The sequence below is a fragment of the Bos indicus x Bos taurus genome, chromosome 4, assembly GCF_003369695.1.
Source record: "Bos indicus x Bos taurus breed Angus x Brahman F1 hybrid chromosome 4, Bos_hybrid_MaternalHap_v2.0, whole genome shotgun sequence".
NCBI lineage: Eukaryota > Metazoa > Chordata > Mammalia > Artiodactyla > Bovidae > Bos > Bos indicus x Bos taurus.
Window position 1 is genome coordinate 68,564,933 of NC_040079.1, and position 20,355 is coordinate 68,585,287.

Below are 20,355 nucleotides of genomic sequence, written 5' to 3' on the forward strand. Positions count from 1 at the left end.
GTCTACAACAGCCTGTGTGGCTGGCTCTAAAAATCCTTCAAAGGAGAAATTTTAAAAATGTTTTTGAGTAATGGCCCTAATATCAGCCTCCCAAATTGATATGCTAAAAGGATAAACATATATTTAGATGCTTCAGATTTGATATGCTTATTTAAAATATTATTTACATTGCTTTATAGTGTTATTTCTTACTACACTTTGATTTACTCAGTTCACTGAACAGAAGTGCCAAGTTGGAAACTCTTTTCCCTGACTTCCCTTTGCTTTAGGTTTGTGAAATATGCCCAGATGTGTGGCCTGCTGGGTACAGATCCCAGTGCCCAGAGTGGTGCAGACGCAGGCCCAGCAGACCCATTGTCTTCACACTACGCCGTAGTCAGACCATCTGCCTGGAGTCAGTGTCCGGGAGATCCAGGCTGTCTACAACCATGGGAGGGTGCAGGTTCCAGCCAGATCCACCTCTCTCCTCCCACAGGTGTTGTCCTCATCCTGACCCACACAAGAGCTCACAAACCCATGAGGGAAAAAGGATAAAGAATTGGAGCTTCTATATTGTGTAAGTTTGGGACCACATAACACACCTTCGGTGGAGCAAGGCTGAGGGAACATTACGGAATCAAGCATGCCATCCCCAGAGCTATAAAATTAATAATGGAGTCAGGGTTCCCAGCGCAGAAACACTTCTGTCTCCACTGACATGCATCTTCCTGACAGCAGAGGAGGATGGGGGGCTTGTGCTAATAGTTCCCAGACCCACACCTCAGGGACCTGGAGGAAGGGCGCTTTCTCTATCTCTCTCTGGATGGGTCTGTATCTCTGGAAATTCCTGCCCTCCAGGCTGACAGAAGCCCATATGTTGACCATTAGGGCATAAAGCAAGATTCACTTAAGCCCGTCATCCAATAGGCTGTTTCTCCTCTGGCTGACTTACATGTTGTCATTCACAACACAGATTTATCGAGGGAAGAAAAGAATGTTAAAGAGCACATGTTAGAGGCCGCACATTCATCTGCTTGGAAGGCTTCCCCCTTCCTTGCATCAAGGATCGTAAAGCTACAGCCGGGACAATGTCTCTCCACTTATCTCAAGGCATTTTATTCAGCATTCTCATAATCACTAGGAAAGGTTTGACTGGCACAGGAAAGAGCGTCCCATTAAATTAGCGAATCCTATCCTAGAATTAAAGTTGTTGAGTCAGACTCTTCAAGGTTTTATCTGGCGCTAACTAGCCTAAGCCAAGTTTATTTCCCAACACCCTCCACCCACACCCTCATCAAGCTGACTCCTCACTGTCCTACTGAAGTGACTTTCTGATGTCACAGCCATGTAGACTGTTAGAGAGTTACCCTCACCTGCCGCGCGGGACTTTCCCCTCACTCCTTTAGACTGAAAGTCTTCCCACCCCTCAAGACTCAGGGCCTACTTCAGCACCTTACATCAAGCACTCTCTGTCCGCTCCAAGCTCACCTGGACCATCTCCCCAAGTCCTGTAATGTTAGCACATCAGGCTGTAGGGCTCATACACTGTTTTGAAATGTTTGGTGATTTCTCATACATCTTGTTCCCTAAGGACTGCAGTAGGTCTCATATTACTCAGATGGTAAACACATACTTCCTGATTTATTAAGTACTAAAATCAATTTCTTACAAATTAATATCAACCTTCCCTTGCCAAACAGGGGCATACTTCTCCAGGAAGGGCTCACCCAGGGGCACTGTGGTGAGGACAGAGGAGCTGAGAGCCTGGTTTTTATTTGAAATATCTCACTTGATATATAAAGAGAACATATACAAAAAATGTAGCACATTTTTAAATGATAGAAATTAAAAATGACAGGAGAGTCTGTGGCATCAGATTCAGGCTCTGCTATTGCAAACTTAGAGTAAGATTAATTAATAAACTATTCATTCGTAGATTGAGTCATAGGAACCTTAGGAATTTCTAAGTGAGATACATATCTTAAGAGATCCAGAGAAGTGAATTTGTCCAATACTACCCAATTAGTAATCAGTAGAAATAATCATAGGCAGCATCCATCTCCTAATCTATAATGCAGGGCTCTTTATTATATGAAATTTGCAAATTCATAGGCATATGAAATTTGCAAATTTTAAGAAGAGATTTACCACAGCAGCACAAAATAAGTTTCATGGGGAAAGCTTAAAAGAAGTATGCAGATACATTATTTTAAAGTACTTTAACATTCTTTTATTTGTAACACATTAATATAGTAATTAGAAATAATCACACATTAATACAGTAATTAGAAACATTTTTTTTCCTATTTCCAAAAAAGTAAAGAATATCTATTTGATAAATTCTTTGTTGTTAGTAGTTATGTCAAAGACTTAGAAATAAGAAAATTATATTTTCTTTTTTTTTTTTGAAATAAAAAAATCTTTTTAAAAAATCTTCACAAATTCAATCTAATTGTCAGTGTCAAATCAGGGTACTTTTTAGTGTATCCTAAAATGTAATTCTAGCAAGCTTGTATTCTAAAAGGAAATGCAGATTTACAGGTCATGTCTATACTATAAAATAGCATTGGCTGTAAAAGGTATTTTGGTATGTTAACAATGAAATCTGATGAACTAGCCTGTAATCCCACTGATAACAGTAAATGAAAAAGGCCCCCCAAAGAGTAAAAGAACTGAGTATTTGGTGGCAGCTAAAAGTAACATACAGAGTCTGCTGTTGCCTTTATTTAAGACCTTTTATCTCATCTAAGGAAATGGGTAGCCAGAAGCATCTTAGGCTCTGTAAATGCCCCACTAATGCACTTGAATATGAGGAAAAATTCCATTTAACACTTATGATTAAATGGGAATTTTCATAGGCTGTGTGTTATAAAATAATCAGTGATGAATGAAGACATGCTGAAAAAAAACCAAATTATCTTTAAGCTAGACACTGCACCAACATAAGTATCCAGCTAATATGATGAACATATTTTATGTTGTTTATAACTTGCCATTCAGTTTAGTTCAACACATGTTTATGTACTAGGTGCCAGGGATTCAGTGGTGAATAGACAGATATATTAATAGTTCCTGCCATCATGGAGTCAGAATCCAGTGGGACAGACAGGTAGTGAACAAATATTTAAACAAACAAAAACTTCTGGCACATTCTAGGAATGAAAAAAGAAGGCTTTCTGTGATAGATCCTCTGAACATTTTAAGAGGACATGGTGATGGACCGGATGTGGAAGTGAGAAAGCAGTGTGACAAAGGATGTGTGGGTTTATGGCTTGACCGATGGCGTGGACAGTCATGCCATTTTCTGAGAAGGGGAAACCTGGGGAAAACATGTTTGGGGAATGGGACAAATCTAGAGCTCAATTTCTAACAGAAGTAGGTTGATAAAAACATGAGCATGCTGGAGCTGTTAAGCAGGGGGTTGAATACAGAACGAAGAGAGAGGAGAGGACACAGACGAGGCCTGAGATAGCAGTTAGAACCGTATCAGTGGAGGAGCGCACCCAGAGAGAAAATGCAGAGGAACCAGTGAGAAGAGACTAGATCGGGCCCTGAAGATCTTCAAGGTTTAGAAGTAGACAAGGAGACACTAACAACTGAAATTGAGAAAGACCAATTTCAGGTCAGGAGGAAAATCAGGAGACTGTGGTGTTACAGAGGTCAAGGAAATAGTGTTATAAGAAGGAGGGATAGGCTATCTGCATTATATGCCACCAGGAATTTGAGGGTCCAGCAAATAATATTGATATACATTATATAAGATAATCAATCAACAATTACTGTGAAAATGGTGACTTAAAAACCTCACCAATATATTTTCATATCATTCTCGCCTATTCTAGCTGTCTTAGCACTTTTTAGATATCATGAAATTTCTACAATAAAGCTTAACATAGAAAGGGATAAAAAACTTATTAATTTCCAAAGTGACAAATGTAAGGTAGAACCTCATAATAGAGCAGTGGAATGAGAACTGAAACCTAAGAAAATCACATTTTGGCCCAGGTAGGGTTTCCTAGCACCTAGCCTGTGTCCCCTGCCTGCCACCCACCTGGGTCATCCACAAGGATGGGGAGGCCTATGAAGCCATGAGGGCAAAGACCAATTCTGACTACCTCATTTTTGCATTCCTGGGGCTTATCGTAGTTTCTGGCATATAGAAGGGGCTTAATAAATATTTGTTCCATGAAGAGATGAGGAACCTCAGATATCCTGGTGGGAATTGTACATTTCGGATCAAAATAAGGTCCACCCACTGCTATTGGCTGACATGGTATTCTCTTTTTTTTTTTTATCAGGTCATAACCACAGAGTTCAGAGGTTCTGCAAGCTAGTCACACCACGGTGTAGGTCTAGAACACCAGACTGGGTAAGCCTTGGTTGGGGTTGTGTTCCCATAGGTATTGAGCTGTTTGCTAATATGATTTATGTGGGAAGAACCATGATACCCAAGAACTCACATCGTTCACAGCCTGCAGCTGTCAGGCAGGTAAAGCTGTTCTCTGATTTCTGAGGAAGTTCACTTTATGCATTTCACTTTGCAGAAAGTCCTACATCAGTACCGGTTTTTGCTAACCAGAAGAAATCCCAAGAGAATTTTTGCTTTACCGAAAAAGGCGAACAGTGAAAGTAGCACCGAGCCTTTGTTTTTGGAGCAAGCGGGTACAGAGGCAGCACCCACCCGGAGCAGCAAGAGTGGTTTTTGCTGCTCCGGGTGCCCTGCTCAGCTCCTTCCCTGGGACCTGCACTCAGCATCTCCGTATCAAGGCGCCATCACGCGGAACTGAGTTTGGGAGTGTCCATGCTTTATCTCCATGGGCTTCGTGCATCTGTTAGCAAGATGTGTTCTAAGGCAATCACTTCTTCGCTTTTGGCCGTTTCGGCTTATGAAAGTCTTTATAGGAAGGTTCTACTTCTAGACAGCAAGGCAAACCTGTCTCAGGCTTTCAGTAACAAGTTAAACAACTGGTGAACTCCACTTGCTTTCTGAACTTGACAGGAGGATTGCTTGTTTTCTACAGTGGGGGAGGAGACCTCGTGGTGACCTCTGGCCCAGGTCAGGGTTTTTACAGAATAAGCAGTGCAAGTGGTCTGTGATTAGGTGCAGGCCTTCTCTGGAGAGACAGCGGCATTCTTTAGCCAGAGATGCACCTATCTCTAACTTAAGGGCTTCTTTGATTTACAGATGCCAGGGGCAATACCAGAGGAGATAACCACACAACCACCCATCCCCGAAAGCCCAGTTCCTAGATCTGGTCTCCAGTTCAGTCTGCAAAATGTCACATGCACAGCATCACACAGCTGAACCTGCTCTCCGAATCTCTAGGAAGTATTTATAGTTGAGCATCAGAGCACTCAGCTTCTTCAGTGGAAGACTGGGGGGTAAAAAATGTCTTTTGTCATTATTGTTGCCATAAGAAAATCCTCCTTTACAGGTTTTCGAGCTTATCATTTCTTAGGAGCAATTGAAGACATTAACACCCTCCAAATCTGAAAGGGCTTGTAATTGAATGGGGCTTCTAGGCAGTCTAAGCTGAATGCGGTTGAAGTTTCCCCACCTCCCAGCTCCCTGCTCTGCGGGCACCTCATTCTGTTATGTTCTATGTCCTCATGCTGCCTTTTTATTACACAGCCCCCCAGTCGCTACTCTCAAGTTTCAGGAAGTAAGGTAAGAAAAGTATAGAATTTTGTTTTGATTTTATTTATTTTGTTTTGTTTACCACTTACAGGCCACAAAATCTTGGACAAGTTAACTTTTCAGAGGCTCAGTTTCCTTCTCTATAAATAGAGGTAAGTGCTGTGAAGATTTAGAGAAAATGCACACAAGGCTTGCAGTCCAAGGCCTGACTCTCAGTAGGAGTTCACCCAAAGTTCCCATTACCTTTCCAACCTGAGGTTTGGGTCTGTCTTCAGACAGAATACCCTAGGGTCTTGACTCACCCTTCTGTAATTCTCACCAAAATCCACTAGTCCTGATATCATTGTTTCAGGCCTTCACTAAAGAGCTGACTCGATGATCTCCGTCAAGCTAATTCCAAGCGAAGCTTTGATGGATGAAATCATTTCAGAGTGTTCTTCCCAGTAAAAGAGGGTCCCAAAAACTGCCTTAATGTGAAAGAACATCCTCTTATACTGTGTAAGTCAGGGCAGGGATATTTTTGAGTGACATTTTTTTAGAGCTTTTCAAATAGAAAAACTTCTTTTTCCTTTGTAAGAGATCAGATATTTAACAACAACAAAAAATCTCTCAGTAAGATTTCTTTGTACCTGATACTTATAGAAAATCAGGGAATTGTGGATTCCCTGAAAAGTGAAGTGACAGTGTTAGTTGCTCGGTTGTGTCTAATTCTTTGCAACTTTATGGACTGTAGCCAGCCAGGCTTCTCTGTCCATGGAATCCAGGCCAGAATACTAGAGCGGGTAACCATACCCTTCTCCAAGGGATCTTCCCGACTCATTTATCAAACCTGGGTCTCCCTCATTGCAGGCAGATTCTTTGCCATCTTAGCTACCAGGGAAACCCTATGGATTTTTCAGACTTTGATGTGCTTGAGTGTGAAAAGCATACAGAATCTCATGAAAAAAACCCCGAGATTCTGATCCAACAGGTCTCTGAAGAAGTCCTCACTTTGGAAAATAGTGGACTAGACCTACAGACTTTATCCACTTCACAAATTGAAATGACAAAACAAGCCAGCTCACATCAGTCAGATTATGAGTGGATTTGAACAGGAAGAAGCCGCTAACTAGCAAGAGTAAAGTCTGCCAATTCCAAATACCTATGACTTGACAATATTCAGTCTTCTCACCACCATTGCTTTTCTAAGTGCTGACGAAGGGAAGTTGTCCAATCAGTTGAATATTAAATGTACATGATATTTTTTTTAAAAAAGCAAGATAAAATGACCACAGTACAGCAGAGTGGGTAGTTTGTGATGAAATCAAGGGAAAAGTTAGTGTCAATTTTAAGAGTGAATATATATATATATATATATATACACACACACACACACACAAATGCATATATATATATATATACACACACACACAAATATTTTTGATTTAAATTTTACTGAAAACTTCTGACTTACTTTGGAGCCTGGATAACTCTGATGGTAACCCATTTCTAAGGACAGGGAAGCTGGTTTGTGCAGTCCATGGTGTCTCAGAGTCAGACATGACTTAGCAACTGAACAACATCAACTCATTTCGAACATGTTCCATTTACCATAAAGCAGGTCTGATGTCGTGCAATCATGTGGAGAGACTCTCTCAGTGGTGTCCTGACTCGTTAACTGTGAGTGCTTCTTAAAATGTACAGCAGAGAATGTTAGTACTGACCCAGATGAAGGCGGGGAGCCCAGAGAAGGAATGCCACTGAGTTAGATTCAGGAATCTCCCCTTCTCACAGTTCTCAGACTCTGTCATATCTCACTGCCTGCACAATCAAAAGTTGGGAGCCACTCCAGGAAGATTCAGAACTACACACTTTGACCGACTTTTCAGAGTACATACCACAGAAGTCTCTAGAAGAAAGTAGCCTGGAGAAAGTCTCATCTCTATACAGACCAGGGCAAGGCCCTCAGCAGCTGTTTGGGTTAAAGGAGGCTGTCTCAGAGAAAATCTGCATCTCATATATGTGTTATTTGTAAGTGTTATTTGTCCAGATATGAACAATGAAAAAATACTGTCAGCAATCCAAAATTTCTCCACATAATATCAAACACCCTAAATCATATTTTCACTAAAACAGTCATCTGACGGTCAACAGAACTAAAAAGAAATATTGCAAGTTTTCATAGATGACTTTGGCATTTTTCTAGGCTTAGCTAAAATGAAAAGGCCTTAAGTATAGTTCAATTTATGAATAATCTAGGAATCTTAGTGGAAATCTGATCTAAAACAATGGAACTGGCTACTTAAAAAAAATAACAAGGTGGCTCCTGGTAAATCAAGACCAACCCAGAACCAAATTCAAATCTTTTTAAGTCAGAGAAGCTAAAATAAGCCTAAAATAGAAGGGAAATAAAGTCAGAGAGTGAATAAATTATATAACCTCCCTCAGAAAGTCTGGACCCGCAGCAGTAGACCTTGTGGCTGGTGCATTTGGAGGCAGAGTGAAATAGTTACAAAGATGGAAGGACTTGGATTCAAGTCCCTGCTCTGCCTCTTACCCATTAGCGTCCTTGGGAAAAATCCATAACCTGTCTGAGCCTCAGTTTCCCCTCCCATGAAGTGGGATAATAACATCCCACCTTACTCAATGAGAGAATATGGATCAAGCCCTAATATGTGGTGGGTACTGCAAATGTGTTTGCTATTTTAGGGTCAAGAAACAGAATCATGTTCTAATATATGGGAGTATAAAAAGCAAAGTATGCAAGAATAACTTAGTATCCTGAAGAGGCAGCAGGGATTCAATTCAGAATCTCCCCATTGTGAAGAGAAAGTAAGGTCTTTCTATCTATCTGTAGCAGTTAAATGGTCATCATGCATAACTGCTTCACTGTGCAAACTGCTTCAATTCAAAAAACCAGAAAAGATGTCCAGGGGAAGCAGGTCCTCTTATGTTTGACATGAGGTTCATGCTTCACCCGTCCTTTCACATACATGCCCTGGGAGAAAGACAGGGGCAAGCTGTAATGTCTGGGCTAGGAGCACAGGCCATGGGGTCAGACAACTGGACATTGATCCCCTCCAAGACCAGCCAGATCTTGAGCTGGTTACTCACTTTCTCATCTGTACAATAGGGACAGTGATATCCAGGGTGCTTAACTGATCTCAAAAATATAAGAGGTGAATTTGGTTCCTGGTTGATGTTGATCAACTAGGAGCCACCCTATTCTTAATCATTTTTGTCTTTTTTCTTCAATAATCAGTTCCAGTGCACTGATGTCATAGGGTGGTTCTAAGGATTAAATAAGACCATGTGTGCAATGGTCTTAGAGCAGTACCTGGCACACAGGAGTCAGTACATTGTTCCTAAAGTGATCCTGATGTCATCAGCCCCATGCTTGTCTGAGCAGTCTGAAGTTAAGCAGCTAGTTAACAGCACAAAGGAACCCACACCTCTGGGACCCTCCTGTACCAAAACACAAGTTTCTTGGGGATTGGGTGGAAACTTTGGCTTGACAGGTAGGATGACTTGTTAGAGGTCGCAAAGCACGTGAGGAATGCAGCAGGGCACAGCATCTGGCCCTTTCGCTCAGCAGTTATTAATCCAGGGGCTGCATGTCCAAACGTGCTCCAGGGCTGCAAAGAACCAGCTCATCAAACCATGAAGGCAATTCAACCACTCGGGGACAAAGAAGAGGCTCTGGACTTTTTGTGACATCCCCTGACAATCCTGCTCAGACCTGTGATAGGAGCTGCTGACGTCTGCTCTGTTTTACTGTTTCCTTTGCAATTACTTTGGAATGAAAAACAAATTCAGAATTTGAATTTGAGGATGTTTTTCCTGGTAATGAATTCCCTTGCTTTCTACTAAGCCTGAGAAGTTGGCTTGAGATAAGTTGGCTGTGGGCTCCCCATCACCTCCTCTCCACTGAGACATAGTGCTCATTCTTACTCTGTATCAAAGTCTTTGCATGGATTTTGTGCTAAGCCCGGAGTTCACGGCTGACCAGGAGGGGCAAGAGGTGGAGAAAAGCACATGTGTAAAGCCCACAGGTGGCAACTGCTGTACTGAGGCTGATGGACCTGCCCTCTGAGTGAGTTCAGGACAGGGAAGGTGCCGTCAGCAAGGGAAGGGTGTGGCTTTAATAAACGAAGTGCCTCTTAGGCAGCCCTCATCCACTGCTCTCCGACAGCTGAGCCAGTGGGGATGAATTCCTGCTTTCAAGTAGTTGGCAACTTCAGAGCATTTTGGAAAGAGCAAGGGAGTGTGAAGTATGGAGGATTTCAGAACAGGCTAACTCTAAAGCCGTGGGACCCTCTTCCATAATCACAAAGGTGGGACTTAAAGGGGCAGATATACTGCAAAGCTGTCCTCCCCTGAGCGTCAAATCACAGGGAAGATGCTGGGCTTCTATACGTAGTGGACGTGAACCCACCAGTTAGAGTTCTGCCCAGGCTGAGGACTTTTGCTAATCTGCACATTTTGACTTTTTGCCACGTACATTCTTGTTGGGTTCCATTTCTCCAGAATCTGCACATTATCAGTGAATTTCTCCAGTTGCTTAGGAAAGCTTTCTGTGCACTTAAAATATGAATGCTGAAGAACCTGAGCTTTGAACCTGAAGACAGCAGGCTGCACTTAGAGGACTGGCAGGTGGAAAATACAGTACTGCACTTAAATTGAGGAGTGCTGATTCTCAGAAGAATTAGGTACTTTGAATAAAGTGTTTTGAACTTACCTGCATCTCGGTCCCTGATACAGTAGTCTGGAGAATTCTCAAAATACACGAGGTCATTTTTCGTTGGCTTTTTAAACCTCTTGTTAGCCACAGTGAAACCAGTGCCATCCTGGTTCATGACAACCTGGATGGCCCCATTGTACTTCCTCCAGAGATAATTGCCCGTTTTCCTGAAGTCAGCCATGGCCAGCCAGCAGGTCCTCAGGGTACAGGAACCGCTCACGCCATGACACTTGCACTCCTGTTTCAAGAACCTCTTTACAGCCTGTGGGAAAGGACAGGTGAGTTCAGTGGAGGCAGATTCAAATGTACACACACGCTGCCACTTTTCTTACCTCCAAGCAATCAGGAAGTGACCATAAACCATTATGGTAGAAAATATGAAAAAGAAAGCATATATATGTATAACTGCATCACTTTGCTGTGCAGTAGAAATTAACACATTGTAAATTAACTATGCTGCAATAAAATAATTTTTTTTTTTAAAGGCAGGGGTGGGGGAAGGAAAAGAGAAGTAACTGAAGACCCAGGATCCTGGGACTCAGGACTGGGAGATGTTGCAGTCATTTGCTAGTCACTCTGGGCACACTACCCTGACTGTAGCAGGTGGTGAGGGCCAGCACCTGACTGTGAACCTGCTTCCCTATGGGCATAAAAAAAAGCCTCACTAATTTGAATTTACTGGGATGTGGAGCCAATTTGAAGAATGAGGGAATGAATTAGAGTATTTTCTAAATAAGTTTTACTATGTTGAAAATGTATCCTCTTACTCAAATGAATAATTGCTAAGCCCATTTTCTTTCAATAAGCCGATAATACTGATTATTCCTATTTATGACGTGTTTCCCATGGTCCAGGCATTGTGCTGATGCTTCTGCACCCTGTCTCGATGACCTTGATCTTCACAAGCCTGTGTTACAGGATTCATTTGCAGATGATTGAGGAGCAAGACTTACAGAGTTGTAAAAGCACTTGTCCAAGTTTACACAGCTGGTAAGGACAGAGTCAGGGTACACTGGAAAGTCAGTCGGTGACCCTGAAGTTGACATTAAATTTGGGGGATTATCACTCAGCTCTGGCTGAGTTATTCTGAATAACTCAGCGAGAGCTGAGCGTGCTGTGTTCTTTTGGAGAGAGGAGATAGAGGCAAGTGGGATGAGTAGGGTCTCCCTCATCAGCTCCCCAGAGCACTGTGACACTCATTTCTGAGTGAGAGAGGCTATGGGAGAGACCAACCCTGGAGACCTCACCAAGTCTGAGCCTTTGACCTCAGCTCAGGCTCAGGGCAGAGGATGAGAAACCTGCCTTCTGAGGGCCTCCGCCCTCTCTATTTGCATGTCTAAGCCAAGGGGTGGTGCGGATGGGAGGCAGAGGCAGCAGGGGAGTGAAACCCCTTGGTGACATTATCTGAGACAGTGCTAGGAACAAAATTCTTAGGGTAACACATTGATAGCCCTGTTTCTAGGAACTTGGAGCTGATGGTTGGAACTCTGCCCACTCTCTGAGGTTCTTCGTTGGGGTTGGTGGGGATATGGGGGTTGGCTCCAGCACAAAATGGGTAGAGCTCCCCACAGCACCCCAGCTCACCCTACACCCCACCTCACAGAAACCAGTGTTCCAGGCTGCCTGTCCCTCCCCAGGGCCTCACCCCAGGTAACTCTACCCAGGTTTTGCCTCTTGCACAGACTCAGTTTCCATCCAATGCTATGGTAGAACCAAGCATACAGAATGTTCATCATTCCAGAAGATCAGTCCCACAAAAGCAATCTAGCAGGAGCCGAGACAGCATGAGGGCTTCACGGTTATGCACCCCCTTCTTGGCTCAGGCCATAGCACCACACCTTCCCCGCTTTGTCCCACATGATGACTGGGTCCTGTTACATTTGAAGTCTGCCCTGTTCAGCATAAGCCAGCTTTGGAGGGAAGGACATAGAAGGAAGGAGAAATGTCCTGAGTTTGGTCCTCCGGGTCACGGGGCTCTGGGCATTTTTAAAGGATGTTTCAGAATGGACTCCTTTTCTGGAACTACACTTCCCTTGTGCCCCCCACCTCTGCCCCCTATCTTTATATGGCGGGTGTTTGGTATGAGACTTATTAGGTGACCCGGACAGCAGGCCTCTGCCAGAGAAACACCGCTAGGAGGGCCATCTTGACTCCACCCCCTCTGCCCCACTTGGGTCACCTGTCCAGGAGCTTTCTGTCCAAAGATCTTGATGGAGTCACACAGAGCTCACTCCATGCCAAGCGTTTGGGAACTGACTATGAACGCTTATTCGTCAAAGCTTATTCCTTTAAAAGCTGACTTATTTACTCACAAGTAATACTTGTCTTTGAAAATAATGGGATATATTACTCTCCTTTGTAATATTAATACTAAGTTTCCAGGTTACAAAGTTAGAACTTGGTATTTGTATATGATTAACTGAAGGGTTTGCATATTAATTTAAAATACACTTTATGAGTTCTTATAAGCACATGCAGGAGTGGGACACCCTGTTGATGATCACCGTGGTTCACTGTTGAGTGGCTGCGCCCACTTCTGTCTTCCTTCTAACTTCTGTTCAGGTGTGGGTAGCCACATGCTTCAGAACTGGCCTGGACTCTTTCTGACCCACAACAACCGAAATCTTTAATACTAATTGCACTGTTATGCCACTGATTTTTTTTTTTTTTTTTGCATAGAGTATGTAGTGATATAGTTTGGGCCAATATGATGTTACAGATAATCTGTTGGGAGGCTTGTAGGAAAGGTTCCTTCACTCTTTAAAAGAGATAAATGTCTTTTTCTCTGTCTCTGGATGCAGTTTTTTGCAGCTGCCTCCTTGGGACATGAAGCAGCCAATGCAGGACAAGCAACAGGCTGTAGACAGCAGCCTGGAAAGACAGGAAGAACTAGCTTCCAGAGGGTGTTGCTGAACTGCTTGAGTGAACCCACCGTGGCCCTGCCCTCCTTCCAGACTTCTCGTGATCCAAAATACTGAGTTTTCCTCATCTTTTAGGTTCCCTGGGGTCTGTTACTTATAAGTGAAAGTATTCCCACTGGAACCATGATCAGTTCTTGATTGGAGTTTAATCACAGACTCTGACAATTAACCCAGGGGGAGAGTGAGCCGCCTTCTCTGGTACTGGGTTTGCTGGCATCTCCAGGTCCCATCCCCAACAGGCAGTCCAAGCAGTGCTCAGTCACACTTGGGGGCTACCTCTGCCTCTTCTGTATACTGAGTTTGCAGACTTGACATTCAAATCTTTAACCTTGAAGAGGACCCACTCCATCAGAGAGGCAGAGGGCAGGGGATCTAAGCCTAGGTGGCCTCATTTAGAAAGTAGCTGATGTAAGAGTAAGAAGCTCACAACAATGCTTCCTAGTTTAGAAGAATTCCAATGTTCAAATGGTATAACAACATTATAGTAATAAGCACGGCACTATGTGCCAGGCTCCACACATTGTCTTATGTAATTACCATGATTAGGCAAAGTAGATTATTATTCCCATTCTACAGTTATGGAAACCAGGGCTCAGCACGGAAAGTCAAATCCCCAGAGTCATCCCTGTGAGACAGAGGCAGACTTTAGAAAAATGTGAATCAGATATGTTTCGCCCACAGATCCATGCTCTTTCTACAAACGCATTTTAAATAGTCCTGTAAATTGTGTTTTTCTCAAATTTTGAATTGTGCATATTCTGCTTCCCTCTATTTTGACTAAATCAAGAATTAAATGGATAATGTTATAGACCTATTAGAGCAAAAAAGAGGTAAGGAGGGAAATAGGAATCACATTGCATCTTCCAAACTAATTGTCATAAAAAATCTAAGAAACAGTTCATTCATAGGAGAAGTACAAAGTAGTAATAACAAGATAAAAAGATGTTCAACTTCACTAGGAGTCAGACAAAGCAAACTCGAATAGTGTAACACTTTTTTTGCTTTTGCCTAGCAGGTTAGCAAATAATAATAAAAAAAAAAAATCAATGATTTGATATTTGGTGTTGATAAGAGCATGGAAAGGAGATGCTTTAACAAACTGTTGGTGAGAGATTAAATCAATATGTCATGTAAAATAGCATTTTTGCAATACTTATCAAAATTTTAAATGTATAGTATCCTTTGACTTTGGTGATACTCTGAAAATATTTGCACAAGCTTTGAAGGATACAGACCCATATGGATGTTCACTGCAGCATAATTAGCAAAATATCAGGAAAAACTCAGATGATGTCAGCAAGACAATGGTATGTGCTTAATAAAGGAATATGATGTGGCTTTTGATTAATTAATAATATCATTCTTACAGGCATAAAAGGAAATCAAGTGAAAAGCAAACTGCAGAACAATGTAAGTTGTATGATGCACTTCTAAAAGGCTTGCATATGTGTGCATACACAGAGAAGGAAGGGAAAGAATGTTCATTTACAATCTGGATGCTGTCTGAGGGGCTGCATAATCCGAAAGAGGGAAAAACAATCAAACTACTCCTCAAGTTAAAAAGAAAAACGAACCAAGAATCTTGGAATTATTCTCTGGCAACTAGAGAGAGCAGAGTAGAGCAGTGGTTCTCTTCCTGATTACACATTAGAATCCATCTGGAGACTGCCTCCATCACAGAGACCCTGACCTCTCCTGGAGCGGAATACACCATAACCTGGGCAGGGGGTGGGGCCCACCTTGAGGGCACTTCCGGTCCAGGTGCTTCTAATACACAGCCAGGCTGAGTCACGTCCAAACCAGGGAAGGTGGCGGAGTAGAAAAGGAGTCCGCACCACGGCCAGAGCAGGTAAGACATTCACGTGCAGAGCCAGTCTTACATTTCTAGAAACTGGGATATCTGAGGACTGAATTAGAAGCTATGTCATATCCTATGTCTCCAAAATGTCCTGACCTCCAGGGAAAATTTCCCACAAACAGCCCTTTGCGTTAGCGTTGCTTTGGGACAGGCTTCCGCGCAGGACCCTGCCACAAGGATTCTCCTCCGGGGTCTCCGGAGGCGCGGGAAGAGGGACTGGGGGCTTCCCACGCAGGCAGCTGTGGAGCCGCAACAGACTTTTTATTTGCACTGTGAAGAAATGAGTGAACGAAGCAGGGGACCTGGGGACGTCCAGGCACTGCCAGACAGTCTGGGCCTTTTTGTGTTTGTTTTTATGTATTACTCTTGAATTTTAAAGTTAAGTATGTGCACATGGGGTTTCCCAGGTGGCTCAGTGGTAAAGAATCCACCTGCTAAGCAGGAGAGGCCCTGATTGGGGAAGATGCCCTGGAGAAGAAAATGGCAACCCATTCCAGTGGGTTGTCCTGGGAAATCCCATGCACAGAGGAGCCTGGCAGGCTGCAGTCAATGGGCTCACAAAGAGTTGGACATAACTGAGCGACTAAACAGCAGGAGCAGCAGCAGCATGTACACATGATTTTAAAAAATTAGAGTCCAGCAAAGAGAATAAAAAGCAGTAACTCTCTGCTGTGCCCACTCCACCTCGCCCCTCCCGGTCTGCTTGGCACAACCCCAGAGCGGTCATTTTTAACGCATTGTGCCCTTGTGGTGGTTCATTACGTGTCTGTAGAACAAGGTCTGTACTAGTTTTCCTCCAGCTTTGTGAGAAACACAATCCCATCCTCAAGGTATTTTATGGACATCCACCAGAAAATTCTCTTAATAACTAAACAAACCTGAATGCCAGTGAATGGAGCCCTCTGGAGAGGGGCACCACGCACAGCTGGCACAACTGAGTGTGACAGTTCTGCCAGTCACTTTATTTACCTTCCAAGCAATGCTGTATAGTCCCTGATAGACTTCTTCTTATGGGTGAGGGTGAAAACTTGATTCACACCTCACTAATTTTACCCTCCCCCGGACTCCCGACATGGTTCTATCATGGTTGGTTCTGATGATGTCTCCAGCTTCAAGGAGAATCCTTACACCTCTTCTAGTTCCTGAAGTCAGCAGTGCTCTCTCTCATGAGATGAGGATACTTGCAGCCCCCTCCGTTCTCCTCCCCTTCCACTTCCCAGTCTCCATCAGCATGGTCTGTCCTTTTGTGGTGACGAAGATTAGAGCATTAATGTTCTATAACCATAATTAAGTGTCTCATGGTATGTCTAAACATCAAATCTAAAAACTGAAAACAATAAATATTTGTTGTTGTTCAGTGGCTAAGTCGTGTCTGACTCTTTGCAAACCCATGGTTTCCCTGTCCTTCACTATCTCCCACAGTTTGCTCAAACTCATGTCCATTGAGTGGATGATGCCATCCATCTCGTCCTTTGTCACTCCCTTCCCCTCCTGCCTTCAGTCTTTCCCCCCATCAGGGTCTTTTCCAATGAGTCATCTCTTCACCAAAGTTTTGGAGCTTCAGCATCAGTCCTTCCAATGAATATTCAGGGTTGATTTCCTTTAGGAATGATTGGTTTGATCTCCTTAGTTAACCGCACAACCAAGGACTGTGCCAGGACTGCATTTTATAATCTCTGATCCAATTGGACAACGTCTGGGACGAAGAATGTTGCTAGATTGAAGCTTGGTGTTTTCTTACTTTACTTGTTACTAAGTGCACTTACTGTAACCCAATGTCTTCCACTCTCAATGCTCATTCCACCTGTGCCACCACGTCCCCTCCTTTCCTGGGGGGGTTCTGTGGCCCTGAATCTTCTTAGTCTTGCCTGGACACAGCTGGGATCACGCCCTCCTAGAGGAGCACACGGCACTGCCAGATGCCATGTTTTCTCTCTTTCTTTTGGTTCATTCCTTCTCTTTACTGCAGCCCCTTTTTGAGTAACTCCTTCAAGGTGCATGGAGGATGCATTTTCTGAACCTTGTGTATTATGAAGTCTTTATTCAGTCTTCACACTCAACTAATAGCTTGGCTGGTGATAAAATTCTGGGTTGAAAATAAATTCCCCTCAAAATTGAAGGTATTGCTCCAAGGTTTTTGGCTTCTAGTGTTACAGATGGGAAATCTGATATGCAGCTGATTCTCTGCCTACTGATTTCTGTTTTCATTTCACTTCCCCTACCCCACCGCACCCCCTACATGAAAGGCACTAGAAACTTGCTCTTATCCTTGGTGTTCTGAAATATCACAAGGATATATTTAGAAGTTTTAAAAAAATTAGTCCTGTTCAGCCCTCAGTGGGCCCTTTCAATCTGAAAACTTCAGCGCTGAGATGTTCTCTTAATATTCCACCCCCTCAACACGCCACAATTTTTTAGTCTCTTTATGGCTTTCTAATTAGTCAAGTTGCTGAACCTTCTGAATCAATCCTCCATGTCTCTTATATTTTCTCTTTTATAGTTTTAATACTTTCTTCCTGGCTTCTTGAGGAAGAAATTCCATTAGAGTAATACTCCTGGCTCTCTCTATCCCCTTACTAATTTCTCCCCAGGGGAGGACTACAGACTTTTCCAACTGGTGAGTTTAGAGGAAGGAGCAGGGCTTGTGTGTCTGGGTTCCTTCTCTTTGGGCATCTGCCAGCATGTGGAGAGGATGAGTTATGATCAGCTCCTGCCCTCCAGCAAGGGGTTCCTTGCAGAGCCCGGGTACACAGCCTGGGACAGGGTGAGTAAGTCTACCCAGCTCTGGAGTGGAATGGAAGCTTCAAAGCTGCATCCTCCAGGGCTGCCGTTTTTTTTTTCTCCCCCCGCCCCCAGTCCTGCAGCAGCTGCTGTTACTCCTTATATCTACCTCCCTTGTCCACTTTTCAGCTGGTTTCAAACTCAAGTGGGAAAGAGAGGTGATGTTATGACTCTCTATTTGTCCTTTGGGCTTTTTGTTTTACTTTCTGGGGGATTTCTTTGACTTTCTCTTCCAAGTTCTCTCTTGTTTTCTAATTGTCACTTTTTGAAAGCATCCATTCTTGTTGTTCATGGATATAAATACCTTCTTGGATCTTCTTGGTTTTTAAAAATTTCTCTTCTCATCCCTGACGTACTGCTTTTTTGTTTTTTCTTTTATGCTTCTGAATTTAATCAAGTATATGGTAATTCTTGGACATTTTCTTCGTATTTAAGAGTGAAGTCATAAAAAGATATTTAGGAATCTGGTTATATGGTAGGGCTTGTGGACCAGAGGTTTGGTTTCTAGTGACTAGGTAGGACACTGTTTGTTTGGGGGACTATAACTCCAAAAAGCCTAGAAGATTTGATGCTAGACTTCTAGGAGTTCTGTTCAGCGGTAAAGGGGAGGAGATGGGGTTCTTTATGCCACCAGCGGGTTTTTCAGTTAATCCCAATTTTTGAACCTCTGCTTCTCTCTAGTGCTCATTAGTATCTGAAATTTTCTCAGGGCATCTTGATTTCCATGTTCCTCATCTGCTTTCTTTCCCCCTCCTCATCTACTTTCTTTCCCCCTCCTCATCTACTTTTATTCTGCTAGACTGAAGGCTTCTCCACCCTGCTTTATCAGTTACAGTTTCTTCATTCCCTTTCCATAAATTTCCAGAAATTTGTTGAGTTCTCTCATTTCTTTGACCATTCTCTTTATTGTTGGTTTAAGCCATGTTTATTCCATTACTATGATTTTAATGAGATCTGAGGGAGAAAGAAGTGAAAAAGTATATGTTCTATCCACAGGCTTGCATCTGATTGTACTTTGAAATATTCTGGAAGGAGACAAGGATTGTGAGGGGAGGAAATGTTCTCACTTTATGATACACACTTCTGCACTTCTCAGTTTGTTACTTTGGTTTGTATGAGTATTGTTTGTATAACAGAAAGAACATGATAAATAATCGATTACAGTGACTTGCTGTCTTCAATGTGTGATACTGAAAACTTCTTTCAGAAAGGTAGGCCACACCTCATGACACATTCGTCCTGTTTCCTATTTTGTCTTGAATCTTTTCTAAAGGATTTCTTCTACCACTTCCTTCTTTGATTCTTGACTGCTGTCAAAGTTCCGCCTTCTGCCTCCGTAGGCTCCTGTGTTGACGGTCTCACGGCCCTTATAGCTTTGTATACCCCCGGCAGCAGCACAGTTCCTCACCAGCGCCCCCCGTCACCTCTTGTTTAGTGCCATCAGTGTTGGCTCTGCGGCATCTCATCATGAAACCTCATTTGACATGACAACTTTTAAAAAGATGAATAACTATGACTGCTGAGGACAGCATTACTCTTGGCATTAAGCCCTGTAGAAGCCATTTTAGCTTAATATGTAACTTTTCCTGATAAAAAATCTTCAATAAGCTCATCGTTCCATTATTGCTAAAATTTTACTTAGTAGATTGTGGATGGCCCTTAAACCTTTGACTTTCAGCATTTTAAGCCTTCAGGTCTACAGAAGTTATGTTCTACTCTTAGAATTTAAGAAATTTATAAATATTAGTATTCTCTACCGCAGAAACAGAAGTCTGAACGTTTTTTTTAAAAAAAGGTATAGAAGAAGGAAATACATGCATTGTGCAACAGAATAATTCTGTTTTATATGTATCTGTCCCAACTAAAGGTCAGAGCATAATAACGAGGCATAACATTCATTAGGCTCTTGGCATATGTTAAACTATGCTAAGCACTTGATTTAAGCACTTTTATTTAATCCACACAAGCATATGAGGCATATACTGTTTTCACCCCCATTTTACAGATGAGGCTATTGAGACACCTCGATGCTAAGGACCTTGCCCCAGGTCTTACAGGCAACATGGTTGAGGCAGGATGCACCCTAAGCCTGTCTGACTCTGCCAGCCTTTCTTATGAAGTCCTGAGGGGTTCCTTTACTCTGGTTTCAGTGGTGGGTTCTGTAAAAGTTTTTGCATTTAGTATTTTCACATTAAATTAGTCCACAAAGAATTATTTTGACAGTTTTAAAGACAAACTTCTCCCAAGGAGAGTGAAATTTTAGTTTCTTAACTCAGCCTTTCTGAAGACAGAACTCAAGCAACGCCAGGGTGTCTTTATAAGACTTCTTTGTACATCATGAGAGTTGTCTTTTTTCTAAGTACCTGCATTTTGCTAAGTTTATGACCCTTGTGTCATGCCCTACTGATTCTCTCCCTATCAGAAAAAGGGCTGTCTACCTCATACCATGTGAAATCTG

The 20,355-nt window shown here is 42.7% G+C and overlaps 1 protein-coding gene and 1 long non-coding RNA gene across 2 annotated transcripts in view; one reads left to right on the forward strand and one right to left on the reverse strand.

The window, feature by feature from the left end:
• WNT2 (Wnt family member 2) overlaps positions 1–20,355 on the reverse strand; it is a 43,899-nt gene that overhangs the window by 8,573 nt on the left and 14,971 nt on the right. The window contains exon 4 of the mRNA XM_027539610.1: positions 10,335–10,599. Within this exon, the coding sequence (XP_027395411.1) occupies positions 10,335–10,599 (265 nt within the window). The remainder of the gene's footprint in view (positions 1–10,334; positions 10,600–20,355) is intronic.
• Positions 10,803–14,606, forward strand: LOC113891501. Its single transcript, XR_003510775.1, has 2 exons — positions 10,803–11,327; positions 13,139–14,606. It is a non-coding gene; the product is annotated as an uncharacterized LOC113891501 (long non-coding RNA).